This window comes from Labrus mixtus, chromosome 9 (assembly GCF_963584025.1).
Source record: "Labrus mixtus chromosome 9, fLabMix1.1, whole genome shotgun sequence".
NCBI lineage: Eukaryota > Metazoa > Chordata > Actinopteri > Labriformes > Labridae > Labrus > Labrus mixtus.
The window spans coordinates 20,962,652-20,989,885 of record NC_083620.1 but is presented as its reverse complement, the minus strand read 5'-3'; the positions used below and the strand labels follow the sequence as shown (position 1 = coordinate 20,989,885).

The following is a 27,234-nucleotide window of genomic DNA, read 5'->3' as shown; positions in this document are numbered from 1 at the left end:
CAGTCCATTTATTCAGATAAAGGTTCAATAGCCACTCTGTTGATCAGCGTTTTCCAAATGTGCTTTTGTTATAAAATCATTTACTATAGCTGGCAAAACTGTCAGATGTCACTGCTATCTTTCTTTAACCCATTGGCTTCTGTGGGCTTAGAGACAGGCTCAAAATAAATCTGTTGGGTCCTGCTTAAATAAATCATCAGTTTGGGAGTGACCTGAATAGAGACAAGAGATACATAGATATGAAATGGGATCTATGTGAAAAGTAAATCGTCGAGATTTCCGTTCGGGACCAGATGCGCTTTTACGCACTCCGTTCACAGCCTTCACATTCCGCGCGCTTTTTTACGCACGCTGGATATTTGACTCCTCGGTTCTCGGCACGATGTCAAACGTCAGTAAAGCGCATTATTCTATAGGAGCAGGCTGTGTGTCATTCATTTTGGGCTTCTGAGAGGGACCGTTTGTTTCTCGTCGCGGGAGATGAAATGACAAACCTATTAAGGGCTTCACTTGTGTTTGCTTAGACTTTCTTTCCACATTCCTTTAAATCTGTCAAAGACGGATTCAGGATTCGCCACAAAGACGTCGGTCTCCGCGAAACTATATCTTTCAATCAAAATAAGACCAGTCGAAAGGAGGGTGATGATGATGTCTTTCCCGTTCCTTTACGCGCTGTGCATGTGGATGAGTTTAGTGTGTCCTTCGTTGGGAACAGGGTTTGTGTATCGCTTTCCCGGCATCACTGTGCAGCGGCAGCGGATCAAATCGGAGCAGAGCGGCAACTCGGGACCACCAGGCACCAGGTCAAGCAACCAACTCAGGTGAGCTCACATGCACATCGCTTTTGCCGTGAGAAGAAACATTTGAAGTGTGTATGTGTGTTGCAGCTCTATCAAACTGTCACACAATTGCTTTAGTTGTTTAGGTTTTGTTTAAGTTTGACACTGTTTCACACTCTAACGTATGTTTAATGTGGGATTTCAGTCATTTAGTCTTTTAAATTTTAAATGTGAAATCTTATTTTCTATTTTAGGAACTGGTGTCAGTACACTGTTTCCAAAACAGTCTCCTGTCAGGTGCACAATGGGACAGAAACCTCAGTGCAGAGAGTTTTTCAGGGATGCCGATGGCCCGGACCCTGCTCCAAAGTCATCAGGTACCCTCAAAGTTCCCTCTGATGACCCCCATTCAGCCAGATCCAGGTCTCCTGTCAGCTATGTGATTTGTTAAGGATTCTGATACTGCTTTGTTTTAGAGAATCACTTATAACAACGTTACCTCCGGGACAAATCTCTGCCCTGCTATGTTTTCTCCCCTCTTCGAAGTTAAAAGATTGTATTGGTACTGGTTAAAGATTATTTCTCTCAAATCTCATCTCTGTTCAAATATTCCAAAACTCTTTTTTACTTTCTTTACTAAAATAAAATAAAAAATGGTGGGATACTGTCTCCAAATGAAATCTAAATGGACTTAAATTCTTTAAAGGTTAACAGAAGGGCCAACTCCCCCCCAGTAGAACTGGATTAGAAGCATCAGTTTGCATAAACAGAAATATTCAACTAAAGTAGCCTTTATGTAACTACATCATTCCTGTTTCAGATCTAGTCTGGGACGTTTTGTGCCTTTCTCATTGCTTCATTTCTGTCCTCACATGACCTGACGCTGTAAAAATGCCTCACAAAAACAATAGAAGTTGATATTTGCCAGCTTGATCATGTCTGTGAATTAGTATGTGTGTAAAACAACATGTCCCTGAAGTCAGTGACCATGTGTTGTTGTTTTTTTTTTCCAGCTACAGGACCCTGATCCGGCCGTCCTTCAAGGTGGCCTACAAGCAGGTCACTGCACTGGAGTGGAGATGCTGCCCGGGGTTTGTGGGAGAAGAGTGTCGTGAGGGTAAGTTTCTTATCTATACTTTTTGATTCTTTTTTTTTTCACATGATGTAACTCTCTTAAATCCTGTCAGGGACTGAAATAAAGGCCATGTGGTTCATCTGTGTCTCTTTATCAGCAGCAGGCAGCTTTTACCCACAACAGTCACTTTTTTATGTTTGGTGGTGTGTGGTCAAGTAACTGGCAAACCGTGCTTCTGTGCAGGGGTTGGCCTTTGATATAACTGTAGAGTTGTTTTGAATTAAGATTGAAGGCCTGTTTTATTAAGCGCAATTAATGCTGCACTTGAAAGGGATCCTGTTCTCTGTGGTTTTGTACCTTCTCTTTTACAGCTGTGCATTCACACCTTTCTGTTCAAATTTGAATCCGTAAATTTCTCCCTTTGTATTCTCTGTACATGTACACACGCACACACACACACACACACACACACACACACACACACACACACACACACACACACACACACACACACACACACACACGTACTACTACACTGTGAACTGTTGATATCACTGAGGCAGTTTTTCCTTTCTCTCTAAATACCATTATGGCTTTAACAGTCAAAAGAATGAATGAAAAAATCTGAGCGGCTCGTCCAGAGGAGCAGCTTGTAAAGTGGGATGTAGTCTCAGCCGCACTGCTTCTGGATACCACACACCACAGACTGGGATGCCAGTAAAGACAGGCATTTTCACCCAGGGGCGAGCCACCATGGTCAGCCTAAAGAAACAGAACGATAGAGGGTTTGGCAGTCTAATGTCAGGTTGTTTATATATTTATGTGTATGTGTCCACGGGTTGCAACCACACTGACAAACATGTTTTCACAGATTGTATTTTAAACATCTTGGATGCATGTTAACGAGAGTCTAAGGCTGCACAGGCTAAAAAAACTGCTATTCAAAAACGTCTTTCTTTTTCAAATCTTTGAGTTCAGCCTAGCATCTTGGTAGATTTTCTTTTCCTCTAGACACAGCAGCGATTTGGGTGTGATGAAAACCTTTGGCATGGTCTGCCTAAATTTCTCCAACATTAACAGTTACCTCAATGAGCACGTTTTGTTATTGGTCATAATTACAGCACCTTGTTCCATTTAGCAGAATTATTCACTGTTGCACTTGGAAGGGCAAAAATCACCACAAGTTAAGAAAATACACATGCATACTAATGGAATAAACACAGACATTATGAGAAAGCATTTTGGAAACCATTATTTGTCCAGTCATGGATATTATTCCTCACAGAAATTAAAACATCCGCTGAGTCTGTAATGCCGGAGATTATGGTTCACTTGAGAGCAAAGTGGTTGCAGGAGTGTGAAGAAGTAATCTGGCTGTTTATTTAACGTTTGCTGAAATGTGTTTGCAAGTTCTAATAGCTGTGGAGGGAGAGCGAGCGAGAGAGAGAGAGAGAGAGAGAGAGAGAAAAGGAGGAAAATTGCCTCCATATGGAAGAGACAGAACTGAGGAGACCTTAAAGACAGAGGCTGACGTCAGTGCACAGTCTGCTTCACACCGAGGAGAGGAGGGGGAGCTGGCAGGAGGTCAGTGTGTCAGAGTGCGAGAAAGAGAGGACAGAGGGGAGAAAGTTAGGACGAGTGCGCAGAAAACAACAAGGTGTTAGAATTGGAAGAGGCCGTGCAGCGAGAGAAAAGAAGAGAAAAGTGTAATGAGGAGAGAGTGTGTCCCACAGGGCTCCTCCAGCTGCTCCGAGCGGCCCAGACAGCAGCGGAGCAGAGAGCCGGTTCTGTGGGAAAGTGGCCCCACAGAGATTAACAAGCATGACACTCCTCCGGCGGCTCTCTGTAACAAACGTGACCAAGCTCAGATCAGGCTCGGAAACAAAGATTGGTCCCACTCGTGTGGATTAAAGTCAAGGAAGTCAGCTACAGTGCAAATGCATATCAGGAATTCTTTAAGACTCAAAGGTGTGTTTTTTCTTATACTAATGTCCCCTATAAAATGAATGACCTTATCCATACTGAGCTGTATGCTTGCAAAGTTTGTTGTCGGAGAGTTGTTTTACATTCCTCTCCTGAAGGGGTAGATGTCTGTGCACTAAAATCTCAGATTCAAACACACCCCCATGCATGCAAGATTTGGTTCATGGCCATAGAAAAATATCTGTGGAGTGAGCTGAACTTAACAAAAGATAGGAAATCTTGATATGAATAAGTGTTTTAAGTGTTTGTCCTAAAACAGCCCCTCTGATTTACAGACATCTCTTTCACAATTTAAGATGATGCGATGGGTGAGAGGCCTGATTTATAATTTCCCAAAAGCCGTTTTCATACATGCACTCCCAACATTTCTAGAAGATTTCAGGACAGCCTGAGTTTCTTTATATTCACACATGAGCTTCACAGCTGAGATCTGTCAAACACAATGGGGCTCTCAGAAGTCATATCATAAAAAGGACGCTGCAGAATTAACAATTTAAAGTTTTATATCGATGCTACATGTGATTGGATTTATTCACAGTTTCAACGAAAGAGTGGATTGAAGAGTGATTTGTATCTATTGTCTAAAACATATAGGTTGGTAATTTCTCTTTTTTGTATGTCTCAGTTCTGGCTCTGATTCTAGTTATAATGTGTTGTGTACGGACATGTTACTGTTTAGGTTGTTTTTTATCATTTGGTTATTGGAGCTGGACTTATGATGAAACTAAGTAACACATTACGTTTAAGAAGGGTCTACTACAGAAATATTCCCTTTGGCATCATCATAAAGATCTGCTTTAATTTGCTTTGGCTATGTAAAAAACATGGACCACAATCTCTCTCCTGTCTGTCTTAAGCGGCAGCTACAGTTTGAGATGGCTAGCTTAGCTTAGCAAAGGGACATCATGGAAGGCAATGCTCCTGGCAAACAAGATATAATCAGATATAATGGGTTGATCAGTGATTTTTTTTTTTTTTACAGAGCAAGGCCATTTGTTTGTCACTGTTTTCAGTCTAAATGCTAAGCTAACTGCATGTTGCTGTGTGAGCTTTATATCTTCTCTACAGACTTGACAGTGGTATTGATCTTCTATCAGCAGGAAAGCAAATTAGCCATTTTTGTTTTATGTCAAACAAGTCTTTACGGGTGGGTAGTTTTGTTTAGAAGCAGAATCGTGTGTGTGTGTGTGTGTGTGTGTGTGTGTGTGTGTGTGTGTGTGTGTGTCTATGTCCATGTGTTTGTGTGTGCATATCTCTGTGTCTTTATTTCACTCAGCCAACACTTTATGAAGCTCTGTAGGCTCGGAGCCAGCTGCTTCTATCAGAGCCAGAGAGGACAGCCTTAACCAATGAAGATGACATCACCTCTGGTCCTGGTTTGATGGGGTTCTGGCTCCACTTCAGAGGCCCTCAGAGATGCAGATAAAGATTCATAAAGAAGGCTCGGGTTAAAGTTAAGCCTTTTTAAGATTAGAAGATGCTCGATTCTCTCACTTCTTCACGCTCTCGCTCCATGTTTTCATCCCTGGGATCCTGAATGGTTTTCTGAATGGAACGTCTTTCTAATCATCATTTACAGCAATTTCATCTATTTATGATTAACTTAGAGCACACATTTGTTTGGTGTTCTTATATCAAATAGTACTCTTGACTAATGATGGCACATGGAAACTAATACAAGGATTTAAGTTGCCTTCAAGCTGAAAATCTGGCTATTTTTGATCACTCGACATTCCACTGGAATATGTGGTCTTGCAGTCTAGGTAATTGGGATAAGCCTGCATCAGCTTTTCTTGTTTTTTGTTTTTCCCCCTGAACAAATATTTGTGCAAACTCTCTGCAACAAATTCTAATCACAGCTCTAAAAAATGTTGATGTTCACATTTTCATTTGGACAAATATGAACAACTGACGCTCTAGTCAGTCAATTTATTCCATTGAGTTACTGAGGTAGCTTTCACCCGCTTGCAGAGTGTGAATATTTCTGTGTTAACTAATGGAAAGTGGGCGTTTTCGGAACACATGTCTTTGACGCCCTGACCTGTCAATATATTTGACAGTCTGGTTTGTGCTGGCCGTGTACAGTGCATCTCAAGATTTACATTTTGCTTTCAGCGGAGCTGTGCTAACACATGACGGCATGGAACATATTGAAACACATTTGGGAGAAATGTGTTCGTAATTTCCCTGCCATTGCCCCCCCCCCTTCCCAATCTGTCACAGCAGCATACCAGCACCTATCTGCACACATGATCATATTAACTGTAAGGATTGTGGGTAATGTCTGTGTGCGAGGAAGCCTCATCCAAAAATAATAAGTGCCAGGACCTCCTCCGATGACAGCAGTAACCTTTGATGTCATGCAGACGCTCAGGAATAGAGGTTTAAGAAAGCTTAATGCTTATGTGCCAAAACGCCACTCTTTAAAGCAAAGTTAAAGAGGAATTTAATTAAAGAAGTGAAAAGTTGGCTGAAAGCTTAGGATGTCAAATGTGCTAATTTGTTAATGCTGCAGCTATGAAGCCGCTTTTCCTCTGCAGCCATAAGAGGAGGAAGTAACGGAAGTGTGTTAAAACCCATTGTTAGAGGGATTATCTTGAACACGAGCTATAATATATCATTCTAAGGTACCTTCCCTCCATTTTTTCCACGTTATCATTTCATCCCGCTGCAGGCATTTGCTGTTTTGCCCTCTCCATGTCCTTTATTTTTTTCCCTTCCCACTGCCAAGCTCTTTATCTTCCATATTCTTCGCTGCCTTCTAACTTATCTAACTTCCTATGTCCTTTAGATCTGCCGCTCTTCCCTCCTCGGAGTAAAGTGATAAAACAGAACCATATCCCATATGTGCAGCCTCCACGGTGTGAGGATATGACTGATGTCTCTGTTACGTCCCTGGCTCTGCTCAAATATAGGTCAGAAGGTGACTTTTGACCTGCAGGGAGCTATGGGATAACTCAGCTGTTCCTAGTCCCGGGTCTGATCTGCCTGATGGATGAGGATCTATCTGTTCATTCTCCTGTGGTTTTTCATTTCTTTCAGCAGCTTATCATTGAGGTTTTCCTGCCTCCATTAGTCCCCCTGTCTCCCTGTCTGCAGCTCCATACATCTGTTTATGTTGAGTTAAGCAGGTAGAGTTCATGAGTCCCTAGAAATGTTCCTGGAGAGGTTTCTGAGGTCTATCAAAGCCACATGTGTCCATGAAGGGGTGGTGTAACCTGTGGGTTTTTGCTTCCACAAGTTTTGTTGTTTAATGCGCAAGTGTCTGTCAGTCTGCTGGAAAGTCCCTGCAATACATTTAGAAGTTGTTAGCGTTTTTGTGATGAACTTTGTTTTTCCCTTTATAAGAAACAAACCAGGATTGTTTGAGGTGGCTTCTCTTTTCAACAGTAGTGCTGTTTGTATGTTTTATACAAATTGAAAAAGACAAATAACCCAAGCCATGCTAGAGGTAGGGCTGGGTATCGAATTCAATACTTTTTTTGCACGGATCGAATTGCTTCGATACTACAGAGTATAGAAAAATGGCTTGTCATTCGATACCACATTTCGATACCTACGAAATTTGATGGTCCGCACCGTCTGCATATCATTTCAACGTCATCTCGTTTAAAATATATTACCCTCCCTCACCGTTTGTCATCACCTCTCGCCGGATTGTGCCCCGGCTCTATGAAAAGGAGCGCATCCAATATCATCAGCATCAGTGAGCCAATAAGCGTGCAGCATGCTTGCAGGATCTAATAATGCTGGTGATTGGCGGCTTAACCAGAAAGGGCACACGTGTCTGTTGTTGTGTTTTCAGAGACTTGACTACCGTGTGCATCGTGAAGTTTAGAAACATGTCAAAGAGATTGTTGAAACAGACAATTTTAGTTAAACCACATTGTGGTAAAACGGTTTATATTCTCATGTTATAAAACTGCTTTGAATGTTTTAAAATGCCATGGAGCTGAAAAATAAAACTAAAGGGGTTAGGGTCATAATGTGTAATTTTTTCTTTTTTTGTTAAAATGGATTTTATAATATTGGTATCGAAAAAAGTATCGTTTAGGAATCGGTATCCAAGTCAAGGTATCAGTGTTGGTATCGAAAATTTCTGAACGATACCCAGCCCTAGCTAGAGGTTCTGTATTATAAGACAAAACGTGAGTTTAGAAAAAATTATCAAATTTGCATTGGACGGATTCTTCCATTCTTACACAGTGCAGGCTATCTTTGCCGTGCACACTCTGAAAGAAGAAAGGGAGATGCACATTTTAAGGTTTGTAAAAAATCACTTTACAGAGATATGTCATTCGTAAAGAAATCAACATTGCGACAAATTTTGAGGGTTTAGGTTTAAGGGAGACTACAAGTTGCTGATTGGTGATTTTGACATAGTGACCCATGGAAACATACTCTGTCCTCAGAGTGAAACTTTGCTTAGTCAGACATTACTAACTCGACTGAAGGAGATCTTTAAATCTACTGTAAGAAGCCTTTGGCTGGTATTGAAACAGACTGAAATGAATACTGATGCCTTTTTATGACACACAAAAGCAAACACGACCATCAGAGAGTAAATGGAATATCTCTATGTAGTTATTTTATAGGCCTGTTACCTCTGATGGTGGGCTAGGTGTCAGACGTGGCTATAAACAGCTCCCTGTTAGCATGCTAACATTCTTTACTTAGTATTTAATGTAGCTCAAGTGCATCTGAGGCAGATGGGGGTTTCATCATTTCATATTGTTTTGCAGGTATGTGGTGATAAACCATATTGGACACATCTTGACACCAATGAGTTTATTGATTGAATCTCCAAATTGAATACAAGTCAAAACAGATTTATTTTATTAGAAAGTTGTCAAGATATTTATCTCTGAATATCTGACGCACTTAGGGAATAGCATTGCAAGTCCTGTAGCTCTGAAACTACTTGCCTTCCAGCAGAGAATAAATCAGTAGCCTGTGAATAACCAACATGAAATCTTGTTGGCTCCTATGATCTCTATAAATTATGTAGTTTCAGTTTTTGTAATGTTTGAAAATGTCCAGCCACTTAAAATAGTGTCTCATTGACAACTTTGTATTTCTGGATGAGATAAGATAAGATTAGAAATACTTTATTGTCCCAGAGGTGCATTTTGCTGTGTGCAATAGTGCAAAGTAAACATACAACTCAGTGCAACTCTGCTCTTATCAAGCTTTCATTATTTCTTCACTTTTTGGAGAACTTAGAGAGGGAAACTCAAATCCTGTTTTAATGTTATAATCTGTGTTCCAGGTTGCACGTTGTAACTGCTTTTTGAATGATCCTCATCTGTAAAGATTAAGATTTACTTTTATTGATCCCTGCAAGGGGAAATTTCATTTCACTCTAACAGTCATGAACACACACATAGGCCGAAATACACACACACATGCAGAAACAGGATCCTATGGACATGCACTAATGGAGAGAGGCCAGAGTGATGGGGTGGCCCACAGCAGGTGTTCCTGAGCTGATGGTGGGGAGGGGGTTGGGTGCCTTGCTCGGGGGCACCTCGGCAGTGCTCAGGCACCTCTCCATCTACCAAACCAACTTCCATATTTTGGTCCGCACCGGGACTTGAATTGGTGACCCTCCGGTTCCCAACCCAAGTCCCTACAGACTGAGCTACTGCCGCCCTTAAAGACAGATTATCAAGACATATTTCAAGCTAAAACGACATTTGATAACCAGGAGTCCCTGTCAGAAAACAGCTAATGTTAGCATTTAACCAAACATCCGAGCTAACATTACCGCTGGTTAACGTTAAATAATATAACAGAAGATGTGGAAATCTCTACAATAACTTCAGAACAGAAATGGCTGGCATCAAACTACATCTAATGTTGGCATTCAGCCACGTCCTGCTGCTCTGTAGGGTAAAAAAACACGATAATAAAAGTGTACACTCCTAGCTAAAGGTAACATTAGGTAGTAGTTTAATTTAAGCATGTTGTTTAAAAACCCTATCATGTGTATTTGTGTAACTTAAAACATGGCCTCTTACCCTCCAAATGTGACTGTCCAGTTTCTCTCAGTATCTTCAGACTGTCCACATTAATACAAGTTGCAACATGAAACACAGAAGAACAACATTATAATAACGTTTGAACTTGACATCAGGGGAATATGGCCACTGAGAGTTTTAATGATGTTGAACGAATCTTGCTCTTTCAGGTAATAAGAGCACCATGCATCAAATTTAATGGTTAATGAAAATAGTGTGTAGCCTGTCAGCTAGCATCATGGTGAAAAATGCTAAATGGTCTCACTGTCTACTACTGCACATAGTGGTTTTCAAAGTGTGTGTGTGAGTGATTCAGTGAGAGAGTTTTCGACAGTAGGAGTGTGTGTCTATCTGTCTGTTTGTGTGTGTATCTTTGTGTGTGTGTGTGTGTGTGTGTGTGTGTGTGTGTGTGTGTGTGTTCTGTGCCAGCTGTTCTCTATGCCAGCAATAGCTGACCACTTGCTGGCTGGGGCAGACACACAACAGGCTCATGGGACACAGCCAGCTCTTGGACTCCGACTGTGGTCCACACACACGCACACACACACACACACACACACACACAAACACACAAACAGCTTACAGACTGGGCACACACTTGTCTGTGTATCTTGGGGGTGTGACAGCGACTCTACAGACGGTCCAAAAAGATGTTTCAATACATCATCCTTCCGTCCCGCTCACTGGAACAGACAGAGAAGGCATTATGAAAACGGCCATCCACAGCTGTGTGCGTCATGGTTTGTTTCGCAGTTAAGGTTGTCTGTCTGCCTGCGTTTGTGTGTGTAAAAAAAGCTGCAAGAAAGAGATTTCTTTGATCTGTATCCAGGTCTAATGTAGGAAATGTTTCAACAGACGATGCCCACAGTCTGACTTACACTCGTGCCAAAATATCCTGTGCTGTCTTGTACTATGAATCCCACACTACTAGGGGGGGGGGGGGGGTCTGTTTTCTTTCTTTCTTTCTTTGGTTTGCGGAGATGAAATATGGTCCTTGTTTTGCTTCCCCTTTTGTTTAAATGAAGATTTATCTTCCAAGAGTTTCTAATCTTGTTTACTCTCTGCTGTGCTTTGCCTGGAGGGACTTTGAGCCAAGCGGCCCGTCTGCTCTCGTCTCTTAGTTTTCATCCACTTTACACTTGAGATGATCACATGAGGCAGATCACATTATTAATGGACATGCTATCTTTTTTACATGCTGCATTACCGAGCAATATTATGTTTTAATAGATGTCATGTTATGTCGTTTAAGTTTGTGGTTGTTTTGTTCAATTACATAATGATTCTTTAGTCAACATACAGCCCTATACCTCAGAACATTTCCAGTGAAGACAAGTTACTGAAACTCAAAAAAAAAACCCACACACATAACAATTCTTACCTCACATCTTTTTTGAGCCGAAAACGTTCCCCATTCTTTCTGTTTATTTGGCTTCCCACTAAAGACAACACAATTCTGAATATTTCCCATGAGCTGAGCCCCATCCAAGAAAAATAACCCGGTCTTATGTTGCCATGGTGTAATTATGGATCCAAACAGACTCTGTAGCTGCGGTCCTGCTCTAAACATCAGCTCAAGCCCAGCGGAAGTTTGGTTTTCTAACCCAACATAATTAAATTCCAACTGCAGTGACGGATATCCCGCCTGCCGCCTTTTTAGAGAGAGAGAAAAAAAAAAGATGATTTGCTCTCTGCTGGCTCATATTTATGGCAGAGTGGCTCAGTTCTGGTGTTTTCCTCGAGTGCATGTTTATAACACAATAAGACTTGGGTGGTTTCTTTCTGACACCTTAAACAATTAAACAAGTTATCTCATTAGCTGTGATCATTGGACCTGCAACCTTTCTTTAGTGTCATAGGAGCAGAAAGCCATCATACTTATTTCATTATCAATATTATAGTAAAAGTACTGAAGTCTGCGGTTTAACTTTTCACCAATATTTGAAAATGCATCATGAATGGAGATGCAAAAAACCCTGAGGTTCCTCCAGTGTCCACTTGAGGCTTTCTCCAAAAGCTCAGAAAACACATTTAGATCCCTTGTGGAAATGTCAATTTAACAGCAGACACAACACATGTTTACAGACAGACAGATAGATAGATAGATACTTTATTGATCCCGAGGGAAATTCAAACAGCATGGCTCAAAAAATGGTTTGACTTGTGTAAATCCGTGTAGTGATGAAAGATACAACAGAAAACTCAAAGTACTTGGTCTTTTTCGATTCTCTGATTTTTTTGAAATTTTCAAAATCCAAAACAAAAAACACCAACCAGAATTTACATTTTTAGACACTTCAAATCCATTATTACCCCTTTACCTTTTCTGAAGATTATTTCCTTTTTAATATAGATGGAAATGGAAATAACAGGAGCAGAATGTACTGTTTCATACTGAAACATTTAGAAGTGACACAAAATACAGCAACCGGTATTCCCAGGATAAAGTGCAATAAAAAAGGAGACGAGACATTTTAGGAGAGCGTTGCTCGGCAGGATCACTCTCCGGAGCGACAGCAGGCCCTGAAACCACACTGCAGGTTCTGGCAGCCGCTAGCTGTGTCTGCATGAGGACCGTTGATGTTGTTGCAGTAATAGAAGTGCTCATCATTGAGGGAAGTTATTCATGTAAACTGTATGCAGGGGATTCTTTTAGAACTCGTCCATTTTGTTTATATCAAGGCTTAGAGTTGCCTCAGCTTCACCTCTTTGCCTTTTTCTAGATTGATCTATTTTGGTAGAATGACCACAATCATAACCCCTCTTCAGAAACCGTGCAGTGACAACATAGAGACTATGTTTTATACAGTCTATGATCAGTATGCTAGCATCTAAACAATGTGATTTTAGTCATTTGCTGCAATATAAATGTCAGTGTGATTTTTGAAAGAGGTTGTAGTAGTTCTTGAACATAAATTTCCTCCAATGTTTACCATCTTAGCGTAGAATGTTTGTTCAGGCCGACCACATCTGAAGCTGATAGTTAAGTTTGATTAAGTATATAACTATTTTGTTTATGTTTGTGTAATTGCAAGCGCCAATGATTTACAGTTATGACTACAATCCATCCTTAGAAAGGCATACACATGAGTGCAAAACGCAACACCAGATTCTTAAGTTTAAACTTTGACGTGCTGCTCGCACTATAGGAAAAGTCAAGTCATTGGGATTGATACTCTGGAAGTATGGAAAGCTTTCTGCTCCATATTTCATGACAATCCATCCAATAGTCGTGAATTTGTTTACCAAAACCAAAACCAAAACCTTGTGGTTTCACCAGAGGGAAAAAAATCAATGGCTCACTAAAATGATCAGGATTAATCCTCTGGAAACTATGACTGCAGTTGAGATATTTCAGTCTGCACCAAAGTGTGGGACCTTCCCACCTTCCAGTCCGAGCCACGCCGCAAGTGCTGTTAAAAACTAAATGTCACCACATCATCAAAGAATAACTGTAGGAATGCATCGCAGATTGATGCGCTAAGAGGGTGGAGACTTCCTTTGGGCTGATGATGACTAACTATGCGGCGAGATGAAGGCATATCAACTCATCACTTCTCTCACATTGTTGGAGCTCATGATTGCCCGCAGTCTTGCCTTTGTGCAGTGTTGTGTCCTTGTAGTATTTTCTGTGCAGTCAGTCACAACAAACAGCTCATGTTGGGTGATTTTGGTGAAACATCTCAATGTATTTGGGTCCTTGTGTCCTGGGGAATGTTTTTTCGCCTTGAGCTGTTGATTGTTGTTTCCCTTTGTGGCTCGTCTCCAGGGAGATATTAAAGATGTTGAAGCATTGAGAAGCCGCACTGTCCCATACATCATTGGACTGGATGTAGAAGATCGTAGACACTCACTGACTCGGCTCAGACACTCACCCTGTGCTATTTCAGTGACACAGAAACCTCAGCTGCAACCATTTGTACCCTGTGTGCTGCAGTCAGAGATAATGATTTAGACAAAAAAAAAACAGAGCAGTTTGGGTCATTTTTGTTTGTGCCTGTAGTTATTTATGAGCACCAGTTGTTCCTCATTCTAGGTATCCCCACTATGACCACAATGTGGGTGGGTCCCATCTGTGGGACTGACAGCTGACATTCCAGACGTCTTATGGTCCGTAGACCAGAGGAAGGCTCACATTTAGAACAAATTCTGGGTTTCTTCCAAGGACTGTACTATTCTGTGTTTTGCATTTCGAGTTACAGCTCACGTAAAGCATCCAAAACTGCAGCACAGTGAGGAATGTGTAGGTATCTGTGGTTTTAGTGGTAGTTTGAATGGTATAATTTTGTAAGAGAAGGGACCAGAGTGTCCAAAATAGAGCGATGATGGCATCAAAAATCCCTGCTAAACAAGCATTACAACATTGTGCATGCATAGTAATATTTTTCAGTTGCCAAAGTCAAACAGAAAGAAAGTCTAAGTTTCTATCAAGCAATAAATCTGGAAATATTCAACATTCCTCTTTTTGTCAAAGAATATAAAAAAGAAGAAAACAAACAATCCAAAGCATTTGTTGCTTCTTGTACTGAAGATAACATTTTTAAAAGCCTCCATTTTTTTTAAATGGAAAAGTCAAAGGGAGCAGTTTCACACCCTGTGTGGGGGCAGACGCACAGAAAACCTGCAGAGTCAGGAGACGAGCAGGTGTGCGTTAGGCCTGTGTTTGTGTGTGTCATGGAGAGGGAGGATTTTTACAAGAGGTCAAATAATATTTATTCTGTGAGTGAGTGACATGATTTATGGACCCCTCATAAATACGGGGGTCTGGTTTGATGGATGTTGTATGTATGTTGGCTGGCTCCATGTGATGTAGAGAGACACTTTTGATGGTGCCAGGAAGAGAAAAAAAAAAAAGCATTAAAGAAAAGAAAAAAGGCAGATGGAGAATAAGAAATAGGATTGCCTTGAAACTTAATGTCTGTCTCTCTTCTTTACAGAATGTCTGAACTGTACCAGCTTCACTGACATGAACAGCAGAATAAACGCCATTGAATCGAAGGTAAAAAAAAAAAAAAAAGATCAGACTTCATCCTGTTTACCAGAGAAGAAGATTTGTCTTAAATCTGCTGCTCTTGTTCCAGATCAAGCTTTTAGAAGAGGGACGTTCATCCTTGTTGAAAGTCAACAATTTACCAGAGGGCTCGACAGACAATGAGGTGGATGCACCCCAACCCACTCCTATTGCACCACCGTCATACCTGCCACAAGGTGCCGGCACATCTTAAAATATACTTTTAATTTAAGGAGTTATTAAGTGGAGTTTTCTTAACTCTTCGTGGCAAAGCACAAAGCAACCCTGATATATTTTCCATATATATATATATATTTCTGTTCAGTTTCATTGAAGTTTCCTTATTATGATATCTTTAAAAGGAATAGTTCAATGCTGTTTTAGCCAAATCAGAAAAGACAGGACATACATCTAGCAAGTCTTGCCCCTTCAAGATAATGATAAATAATGAAACTATGGGCCCAAAATCTTCAGTATTGTCATCTGAAAATCTACATCTGACTGTGATTGTCTTACCTTGTGTTTAAATGTTTCAGGAAATCGAGGGCCTCCTGGACCAATCGGACTGCCAGGTTCTGCTGGACCTCCTGGTCCTGTTGGAAGAGCAGGCCTACCTGGACCCACAGGTAAAATATCAAGGATGAGACCTTCCAGTTTAGTCTGCTTATTTGAAGATGGGTTGAAGAAAGATTGCCATTTAAAATGACTTAACTTATCTGTTGACTTTGTTTTGTATTGTATTTTCACTTTGTTTTCAGGACCAAAAGGTGGCAGAGGTCTACTAGGTGAAGCTGGACTCCCCGGCCCTCCTGGTCCACCGGGTGCTCCGGGGCCGAGCTCCTTTCCCGTCAGAGAGCGGGGTGATGTTTTTCATGTGGACAATCAAGGTGAGCAAATAATTCAACCTCCCACATTCCCTGTTTTACATTACATTACATTACTTAGGGCTAAAATGTCCCAGATGGCCTCAAATGAGAACATAATAGATGTCGATCACACACACATACACACACACACACACACACACACACACGGTTGATTTCTGACCTGAGAACAATTTGTAAAACTATTGAAGCGTTCACTTTCTGGATGGGCTGAATTTATGCCAAAACCACAGGTCCATTTATGCACGCTTCATCCTACAATGAGTCGCGTGCTTCAGTTTTCATGCAGTACGTCTATCCTGTTCTTTTCTCTGTAAATCTGACAGGCAGAATGTGAACTCAGGCAAGATGGGATTTAATGTTTGGAAAATAGTTTGAAAGGGTCAGAGGTGGAAGCATAGAGACCAAAGCATGCTTCCAAGTTTAAAAATGAGAAAGATGTGTCTTTAGATTTCAGTGACGGTAAGTTCATAAAGGAGAGAGGATTGTTTCTGTGCAGTCAGTGAAGGGCTGGCTTACATTTAGATAATTGTTTCCTTGTGTTTTGCTGCAGCTGAGCCACTGTTTACTGTAACCTCATTAAGCAGCAACAACTATGGAGCCAAATACAACATTAATGAATTAGCTCAGATGGTTTTAAATAAAACTGAATTCATTTGAAGGATAGACATTTGTCTCCAATCTTCTTCTGCACTCCTCAAAGATTCCTGCCATCTAAACTCAAAAGTACAAATAAGATGTTTTTTTTTTTTTTTTTACTGTTACAAACTCCTAAACCACCATATGTTTTAAAAGACAAGTTACATCTCTGACATTCAACACCCAGCTTTTACCACAGGGAGGCAGCAGAAGTCCATGCTATAATCACTACCTCATGAGGACTGCTGGCTCTGATTAGGCTTTTTGGCTGCGTCTGCCTTTCTGAGCCTGGGACTGTGTCTGCGGGTCTGGAACTATGTAGATTTGGGTCTGTGGGACCATGTAAGCTGAGGGGGGGCCAACTGGCTGTAAATCAGGCCTAATTTGTTAGCTGTCAGCACAACAGTCTGCGTTTGGGGGGAACAGGCCGAGGCCCCGAGCCAAAATCTGGGCCGGCTATGAAGGAGGGAGGAGATAGTCTGCCACTCATGTCGAGTTTCTCGGGGAGGCAGCCAGGCTGGGGGAGACTGTAACATTAGAAAATGAGTTCCAGAGGGAAATCTGCTCCTTCTCGAGCTGCTCTGTGGACTGCAGCCACGGTGTAACAGCGCTGTCTCAACACGGGGGAAGACTGATTCCTAACATATGTTGAAGTGGAGGGGAAGTGTGGTGCGGTTTCTAACAAATTTAAACTTACAAGCATACTTTAAAACATCCTACATGCTGTGAACAAGGAACAACTTCCACCTCCGGAGTGTTTTTTTGTCAAGAGAAGTTATACCCAAACATTTACAGCTCCATTAGTGGGACAAATTTGAGATTGACCAGCTGTTCCTGTCGCTCAAAGTGGATCTAATCCTACTGTTGACTGAGGATGAAAATCTGTAGCCTGACTGCTGACTTTTGATGTCTTAACTCTTCAGTTAGGTTAAACAGGCTCCTGACCCGCTGTGACTAAGGCTGTTAGACCCCTGTTGTATGGGTGTGTTGATTGTTGGAGAGAAAAAAAATCATAACACCTTCTCAAGATACGTAAAACAAAACAAACACGTGTGTAAAAGTAGAAGGGTGTGCATCATTGGATATATCCAATGATGCACACTCATGATCTATTTGGGTGTGCCTTAAACACATCATGACTGATCACCTCTGTCTGCATTTCCTACTGATATGACTACATCTATGAGGAAATAAATTACATGTGTCCATTAAGTGTTCAGTTTCTCACTGCAGCTAATGACTTTAAAACCTCATTGAAGTGTTTTGATGTGTGTATTTTAACTCTCTGTCAATGTTTCGCTCCGGTCGCCTCTCAACCGAAAGGTTGGGGGTTCAATCCCCAGCTCCTGCAGCCACGTGTCCGATGTTTCCTTGGTTGCCTTCCTCCTCGCAGAGAGGCCCTGTCTGACAGGGATTCAGTTAACATTTTTACTATTGGTCACCTCATACTTCTTAACACAGTGTTGATCCCAGAAACAATAATGATTATGTAAATAAAGACAACTGTCAAATATTGTTGAAATGTAAAAGGGCGTTACTCTTCACATTGCTGTTGCTGAAGGTATTTAAGATGACGGCACATTCACGTATTTTCTTGACGTGATCTAAATGATAAACTTTAATCCCTTTAAGTTTCTAAATGAATCCTCAATCAGCATTTTTTTCCTAATTAGTCTAGATTATGTTTGTACAAAGCTTGAACGACACTTTTTATTTACATTTTTTTTTTTTATTATTTATTTTTCCAGAGGAGTTCCACGTCAGTCCAGCTCTCACTCCTCCTGAGATTGTTGCCGGACCTCCTGGTCCAGCGGGTCCAGCTGGTCCTGTCGGCCCCTCAGGTATGAATAAATGCCCCGAAGTTCAGGTGAAACAGCACAGCATGTCTTCAGTCATTTAAAAGAATATAGAAATGTATTATGCTTCTAAGTGGGCAACAAATCACTGCTCCATAGGAAATAGGGTAAAAAATCTATTTGATGTTTTGTGTGGGATCAAGACAAGGACATTCATTATTAGTCAAGAATGAATCAAGAAGACTTGATTAAAGCAGATTCAAGAATATGACTCTTATTTTTGGGCTTTTTGGGCCATTAATGGAGAGATAGGAAAGTGGATAGAGATGGAAATCAGGGAGAGAGAGAGAGAGTGTGGAATGACATGCAGGAAAGGAGCCACAGGTGGGATTTGAACCTGGGCCGCCCGCTTGGAGGACCATAGCCTCCATACATGGGGCACGCACTAACCACTGCGCCACCAGACTCTTGTTTTTTTAAATCTCATTTTAAAGAGTCTTAATTTAATAGAAATTTCAAAAATAAATACTGAAAATATGAAGTTTTTGTTTGAAAATCCTGGCAGTTCTCTCTCACTGGACAATATCATTTTGTAATTAAATAAAGCATTGTTTAAGAGACTGGATTATATTTTGACATTGTGCAAATGTCAGAGAAAAATGTAAACATTTTGACATAATCCCCCTCATGTGTGAGTGTTTTCTTTCTTCTGAATGACCTCCAGGACTGCAAGGACTGCAAGGACTGCAAGGACCTGCAGGGATATCAGGCCGCCCTGGACAAGATGTGAGCGTGTGCAAATCAATAGAATAATCATTGTTTTATTTCAGTTTCAGTTTATTTCATTAATGCCTGATCTTCCATTTTTCCTACATTAGGGTAAAGATGGCCCCCAAGGCAAGTCTGGCAGTCTCGGGTCTAAAGGAGATCCAGGGGAAAAGGTGAGGCTGGGTAAAGCCCCTGTCTTTATTGGATTAGCACGCTGGCTGAACATATTTGATTCTGATGAACTATCAAAATGCTTTCTGTTCTACAGTTTGTAAATGTTCCTAGCTGTCATGCAATCTTAAACACATTAAAGGTGGACAAGCTTTTCTTCAAAGACGCACTCAGAGCTGTGACTAATCCTCCTCTTTTTCTCTCCGCTCTCATCCGAGGCCGGGCCTCACTAATCAGAGCGGCCATGTCAGCTCCTCGCTTTTATCCGTCCCTCCGGTGGGCCTCTGTCTTTAAACCTGATCCCATTCTAAACTAGCATGATTTAAGATTGGAGATCTGGTGAAGAGGCAGATTAACACGGGGGATAAAGAGTTTGTGTGCGAACGGACGACCTAAATTATTCCTCTCTGTTCCTTCTCAACCAGGGATCTCCAGGTGTGACAGGCCAGCAGGGTCTACCTGTAAGTATGAGGGCTGTATGTTGCATAAAACAAACATACACATACAAAACACAGAGATGACAAGATTATTTTAATCTCGTTTCACAGGGAGCACCAGGGCCAAAAGGAGAGCCTGGAGAAGGCTTGAATGAGGTGAGGGATATAAGTCTATTTTCCTGCTGAGGTCATTTAAAAAAATGCCCCAAAATGAAAAAAACATGTTGGTGTTTTTCAGGGCGAGGCCGTGCAGCAGCTCAGGGAGGCCCTGAAAATACTGGCTGAGAGGGTCCTGATCCTGGAGCACATGATCGGCATTCATGGTGAGGAGCAAAACAAAGACGGAGGCAAACATTTGATCAGGGTTCAGAATCATTACGCCAGAGAAATAGTTTGACAATTTTGGGAAACATGCTTAATCGCTCTCTACTTAGAGGTACGTGAGAAGATTGATAACACTCAGAAACTTGTCAACCAGTAGCTACATTTAGCCTAGCTAAGCACAGACGATACAGAAGACTGAAACCAAGGGGGGAACAGTTGACCTTGCTCAAGCAAAAGCAAACACACTCCACTCATTAGCAACACTAAGGTGTACAAACTCAAAATCAAAATCTTATTCTATGCATCTCTTCAAATGCTCCATCTCCCAAATTCATGGATGCACATTTCCAGAGAATCAACCTCCACTAATAATTAAAACCGGTATGGAGGAATCTGGAGCGTCTCCTGCTTAAGGGTAAATTAGCCTCAAAAAGGTCTTATCACGATCTAGCTTTGTTCCATATACTAGCTGTTCAATAGGGAGATGAGACAGCAGAGGCAGAAGTTAGGCCAGCTGCTGCTATTTCACAAAAGTCACATGTTAGACTTTTCCAAGCCGCTTTTTTTCTCATTTAAGCAGCCAGCACTTGATACAAACACCAGCTTATCATTCTCACAGCAAGTTTAAGCTTTCCAAAATTCGATGAAGAGTGTGTTGGAATAGAACTGCACGTTCAACCTTCAGTTAGCGTAGCTTAGCACAAAGACTGGAAACAGAGGGTGACAGCTAGCTTGTAATAAAATCCGCCTACCAGCACCTATGAAACTTGCTCTAGGTGTTTAATCATTTTTTAATCAGCACCAAAATCCAAGCAACTTGACCTCAATTGACTGTTTCATGAAGGGTGTTGTGCAGGTCTAACTCTTGGATCTGAGCCTCGCCTTTGCAAACATGAGCTCAGCCAAGAAATAGTCTCACACATGAATATCATTCTTACTATTTGGTGTTTTATTTTTAGATTAAACGTGCACAACGACGTTTTGTAAGGCTAGCTATCGAGCTAGCTGTTTCTCACCTTTTCCAGTTGACTGTTGCCGTAGAACACGGACATTCGAGTGATTCAATCAACTCTCCTCCAGAGAGTGAACAAGACTTTTTCCAAAAATGTCAAATACTTCATTTCAAGCAGCAGTTAGAGAAGGATTGTTTTGGATGCTTATTTTTCTGTTGTTCACGTCTTCACACCTATAGATAACTCTGAAGGATCTGGATTTGGAAGCATATCGGACCCCCTCTCTTTCTCTACTATAAAGATCAAGCGCCTTCAGCCTGTTCAGACCCCTCCTCTATCACCGGCACTGGGGGAGAGACAAAGGCGAACGTCCCTTTGAGAGTGTAGTCTCATTTTGTATGTATTGTGTACAATAGTAATGGAAGTTGCAGATATTGCTTGACTGGACGTACAATATTTGTTTATTTCATGTGTCTCGTGCTGATTTTATTACAATCTTTTTGCCTTTTATTGTTTTGTTTACTATGAATGAGTACAGCTGTAAAACAAGGCTCTTTGCAGGCTTGAGATGCTGAGCATTTCATCCACATGGACGGGTTTTTGACTCTGTTAATCCTACATTACTTTAGCAACCGTACTTGTACTGTACGATGTTGCATGAAGAAATATAGTCTCGTAAAATGTCATGAAGCTTTTGGCATATTTCTCAAACCTGTTAACCTGTCAAACATATTTCTTCATTTTTGCTTCTCCCTGTCTCTGTCTTGTTAAAACTGAGGTAAGACAAGACAAGCTGCCAAGAGTATCTGCTTAAAATAAAGTTAGGTGAAACGAATAACATCTGGAGAACACACATCTGGATCTCGAAAAAGGAAAAAGATGCTGAAGCTGTTGAGTTTTGGCCTGGAAGCCACAAACCACTTTGTCCCCAGTGCACCTCCAGCAGACTGGCTGTTTGAGCTCCAGACCTGAAAAGATTTCATGGACTTTTACACAAACTGCCTCTGAGATTTGTTTCCAAACTGGTATGATTATTGTACAATAAGTCTCAGAGTCTTTTGGCCCCTGAGTATAAAGCTTGTTACAACTTTTGTTTTCTCCATCACAAGGTTCATCTGTGAAGGAATCGTTTTGAATATGTGCTTTTTTCTTTTTAACAGAGAACTAAAGAGAATATTTTTACTACTCAAGATCATATGCTAAATATGTTAGTGCAAAGACTGGCAACATGGAGAAGGTGCTATAGGCTGGCTCTGTCCAAAGTATGACACAGAACAATTATCAGGACGCTCATTATGACAACAATACTGCGTTAGAGTCAAATTATTTACCCTCAAATATTTACAAAGGAAGGACGGAAAAGTCTCCTACTGACTGTATTTCTCTATTTAGAGAACTTCAACTGCAACATCTCAGACAAGATAAAAAGATCTATACTGACGTGTTAAAGAGACCTTATTATAATTATAATTATTATAATTAATACCAATTAATTGGTATGCTTGTGTAACATTTTTCATAAAACGTTATTTAATTGGAGTTATACAATGCAACTATGTGTCTAGTTCAAACTGAACACCCAACAAACAGCACGAGGCAGACCCAGCCTTCAGACATTCAGGGTGCGTGTTAAGTTTTGAATGATGAAAGAAAAAAGGATGAGTTTTTTGGGTGGGGTCAGAAAACACTACTTTCACATGCACAGGATAAAAATAAAAAAGAGATTAGATGTAGGTTACCTCTTTGACCACGCAGGTGCCGAGATCGGACCTCCCCCCACATCACCACACACACACACACACACACACACACACACACACACACACAAACACCACCACGGCTACTTAGAATCAAAGACAACAAGACGTGAATGGATGCCAATGTTGATTTCACGCTTCTGTCACCATGTGTGAACAATCTAAAGCCAGACTACTGGGCAGCTTCTTTTTCTCCTTGATTTAACATTTCTTAAATTCAGACTTCACAAAGTCACTGCTCCCACAGAAGAAATAGTGGCAGCCAAACGAAACACATTTTATATTTCCAATTTGTATTGGATACAACAAACGAACGTTATTAGTGAGCTTGAGGGGAGCGAGGTGCGTTGTGGTAGCTTTTAGCAAAGCTAGGCTATCTGTTTCACTCAGTTATCTGTCTTTGTGCTAAGCTAAGCTAACCCTCTGCTGGCAGATGTTCTTACACTTGTAATAATTAGCCCATCTGATTTTTAACATGAAAGCAAATAAGCATCTTCCCAAGATAACAAACTTACCCCATAGTTATTTTTTTAACACAAAACACTTGAACTTGTCTGTATCTTTTTTTCAGTCTCTGGTAACGGTTCATATTTTATTAAGGCCTACTTCCTTAAAGGCTCCTTTTTGTTGTGTATGTAACATGTTTCATTATCTTTCATGCTAAACATTCAACTTTGCTGTTGAATTTGCGGGACATAACGCTCAGCAGATATATCTGTGTTGATAATTGAAGTCAGATTAAAGTCTCAACAACAAAGGGATTCATTTCGTGGAGTCACCACTTTATTACACATAATTACGTTTACACATGCTGTACACCACAACTTCACAGCATGGTGACACTATTTACAGCTCCTCTTCTTCCTTCTCCTTTCATCCCTCTGTTTTGTCTCCTTTGTTTTTTTTTTACTCTTTTGCTCTTTGTCCTCTCTGTGGGTGATCACATAACACAAGTTGTTGTTGTCAAGGTTATCGCCGACATCCAGAGGGGAAGTATGCAAACATCTGATTCACCTGTAAGCAAACAGGTTAAGGTTTTATTTCCTTTTTTCTTTCTTTCTTTTTTTTTTACATTTCTTGCCTTTTATGATACAGAGCGCCGTCAGATTTGCAGAGTGTGATCACAAATGCTATTTGATCTACAGATAAGTACAGATCTTCCTTTTGCCATTCAATTAGCTCATCAGAACAGGGAGATAAGTGCACTGATGTATCATTGTCATATATACCGCCCTGGCCTTTTTGTGCACCCTTTCATCTGTGCCTGTTTCCGTCTTTCTCCTGATGTAAACCCCCATCCCTCCTCCTCTTTCTCTGCCTGTTCTTCTTCTCTTGTTTTTCCTGTCTACTGAACAGAGACATGTTGATATGAGGCCCCACTCGCATGGCCACAAGGGAACAAGTCTCTGGTGCTTTTGATCAGCTGCGAGATCAGACATGTCCACCGCTCCCCCCAGTGCACACTCCAGTGACTGATCATGCAGTATAATGGGCACGCACAGACAACCAAAGATGCACACCCACACATGTTCTCTCCTGTTGATCGTGTAAGCATGGACACACAAACACAAACACAAAGCGAAGGGATTGTGGTCCATTTGTTGTCTCTGCTCACAGTGGGGTGGCTTGTTTGCAGGACACGAGGGAGCGAGAGAGAAGGAGATGGTGTGTGTGATTTCCCCCCTTTCTTGCCCTTTTTTTTTTTTTTTTTGCCTTTGACAGTAAGATGGATGATTGCAATCACAGGAGCCATCAGTGAGACAGAGTGGAGGTCTATGGGGCAGCGAGACACAGCCATGGGAAACCAGCCGTCAGATTACTACACCACGCTGCCATGGGAACACCACACTGTTTATTTGTCTGGGGGTTTTGTCGTTTCATATGCATTTTTTCCTCCCATTTTCTAGATAAGGTCTTTTGATGTAAAAAAAAAAAAAAAAAAAAAAAAAAAAAAAAAACATGAAAATAAGTGAATGTAGTCTGGGTTTACGTTTCACAACATAATAAGCCTACTGTAAGTCAATATGTCTCCTCAAACCAGTACAAATGTGACAGATTTCATAGCGATTAGACTGGTCTCTTTGATCCCCTGAGAGAACGAGAGGCAGACTTTTCACTCGCCAGTCAACGGATGTTTTTAAGAGAAACATCTGTTGCTGCACAAACGAGATTACTGTGTCTCTAGCCAGGGGCCATGTAGGTTATGAATGGCACTGTTGCTGCAGAAGGGGTCTGGAGAAAAAAAGAGCTGAGAAGGATCTTTGTAATAAGCTGGGGCTGGTATAGTTAGAGGGTTTAAATCACATTAAATTGCTGCAGATTCTGGGTATTCATCGGCGCTCACCTTCGACTTGTTCATCTGCACTGCAACTCTCCGCCACCCGTTCCACTGACTCACATATCTCACAGTGATACCGCCAATATTTCACCTTGTTGCCAAGCAACAACTCACCTCATTCTCTGTAAACTTGTCAGCCTGTGACTCGGGGTGATATGTTATCCTGCTGCAGGAATGGAACGGGAAGGGAGATTTACTGTTTCCATCTCTTTGATTTGGAATCATCCGCGATCTGTGTTTCACTGAACAGGGTTTGCATCATCTGAAACTCTGTTAATGCTTTACGTGTTTGTACTCAACATGGCAATTCAAAGTTCAAATTTGAGTGCTTAATCCCAGTGAGAGGCACCATGAGCCACAGGTGGACCTCCCCATGGTCATGTTTGAGAGAGAAGGACAGAAAAGCACACAGCAGCCCTCGAAGGACTGCTGTTACTTCTGGGTCAGAGACCTTGAAGGCATCATGAGTTGTCTCCTCAAGGTCACTTCCTGATAAAACACAGGTACGCCTACAACTAACAACTGATCATATCTGCAGACATGATGCACATTGACTCATCTTAACATGATACTTCATGTGTCATTTCCAGGTGTTCTTTGCATTGCTTTTTTTTTTTTTTTTTTTTTTTTACAAATGCTAAAATGTGATATTTTAAAACTGAACACAGAGAATGGAGACGGAGTTGCCCACTCCAATATAGCTGACTGTCTGACATGTTTTATGCAGCATTCTCTTCAATCCAAAACACGTTTTTTTCTTTTGGGAGACAATAAAAGCAACTTGAAACTTAAAGCCTTGACTGAAAATAAGATGAATAAATGATGACATTAACTTTAAAGAACAACACAAAATCCAACTAAAAACAAATATTAATTTTACATGAGGCTTCTGAGTCAATGCCAAGTTATAGTTGAAGTATAGGAGAGAATAATAGATAGATAGATAGATAGGTACTTTATTAATCCTTTGCGGGAAATGACATCGTCACAGCAGCAACTGCAATCACAGTCAAGACACCACACAGAATACAAAATATACAAAAACAAAAATAAACTAACAAATACCATTTAGACACATAAACAATAAGATCAGTTTTTTAAAACTAGACTAAAACTAACACAATACAACACATTTTAGCTTAGGATACTCTGAATGTTTATTTGACTTCCATTATGTTTGCACATGTTTGACTTTGTTTCTAGAACTTCTCTCAAGAAAAATGAACATGACTTTCATAAACTCAAATGATCATTGCTCCAAAACAAATCTCATAAAGAATAAGCGAGGATGAGTTAAGAACAATCTTTATTAATCCCGTCGGATATTCTTGTGCCAGACTTTTTATGACTAAAAAAGTAACACAAAAGAGCATCACACATAAGAGGAATATGACAAACATGGAGTGTACTGATGATACTGCATGATATTAAAGAAAAGTGATTCAAGTCTAAACACAATTTCCCAATGTATTTTCACAGCAAATGGTTCAAAAATATACTCAAGTGTCCCTCAGGTTGCTCTTTTCCAATTGACTGTCTCTGTTCTGGTTTTGATAGTGAAAGCCTTCAATCAGAGAACAGTTACAGGTTACCAGAGGAGGGAGTGCAGCTACTTTGAGCAAGAGATGGAGCCAAACATTTTTCACCACACATTCTGTGCTTCAACCAATCAAAATTCCTCAATCTGGTTTTGCTCAAACATACCTGCAATATTGGATTCTACTGTCCCCTTCTTTATGGCCTTGTTGGGCACTTGTAACAGAACTATAACAAGATAGGGTCATAACCAGCCTTAGTCAGCAATAATAGTAATAGAATGGGCTGTTTTTAGATATTCATTTATACAATGCAATGTGGCTAGGAATATATCAATAACATTTTTCTCTTCATTTGCAACATATAGTTCCTTTTAAAAGTGCTAACTTCATACATCTTCCAAGAATTTAATGCAGCAAAATATCTGCAAGTTTGTAAGTGCAGTAAAATATTATAGTATAATATCTTCTGAAAGTCAGTTTGTCATCACACAAGATAAAAAAAAACAAAAGTAGGAATGTCCTCTAGACGCTAGGCTGCAGGACAGGTGTGCTGTGGCATATAGGGAAAAACTTTGATGAAGGACACGACTAACAAGTTTCAAGACGTGTTCATGACGTGTGTCTCTATTATAAGATACAAAGAATGCATGTTAGTTTTCTCACAGTAACTAGATATGCTAATAATTCCCTCAGGTACATGAGTGGGATTATGACAGGGATGATTGGTCTGGTTGTTCTGGCCGTCTGAAAGCATTATTTCT

At 40.7% G+C, this 27,234-nt stretch overlaps 1 protein-coding gene across 4 annotated transcripts; it reads left to right on the top strand.

Annotated features, from left to right (window-relative positions):
* Positions 1 to 267: 267 nt before the first annotated feature.
* Positions 268 to 22,869, top strand: LOC132980611 (collagen alpha-1(XXVI) chain). Of its 4 annotated transcripts, none has more exons than XM_061046832.1 (14): positions 268 to 821; positions 1,034 to 1,156; positions 1,793 to 1,896; positions 14,795 to 14,856; positions 14,939 to 15,065; positions 15,405 to 15,494; positions 15,627 to 15,755; positions 18,140 to 18,232; positions 18,921 to 18,973; positions 19,066 to 19,128; positions 19,552 to 19,587; positions 19,675 to 19,719; positions 19,802 to 19,886; positions 21,080 to 22,869. In XM_061046832.1, the coding sequence occupies exons 1-14, from the start codon at positions 643 to 645 to the stop codon at positions 21,217 to 21,219; spliced, it is 1,329 nt and encodes a 442-aa protein (XP_060902815.1). In that variant the 5' UTR covers positions 268 to 642; the 3' UTR covers positions 21,220 to 22,869. The 4 variants fall into 4 exon arrangements, with proteins under 4 accessions (XP_060902815.1, XP_060902813.1, XP_060902816.1 ...); XM_061046830.1 differs by having other exon boundaries at positions 18,140 to 18,233; positions 18,904 to 18,973; XM_061046833.1 differs by having other exon boundaries at positions 269 to 821; positions 18,930 to 18,973.
* Positions 22,870 to 27,234: the final 4,365 nt, after the last annotated feature.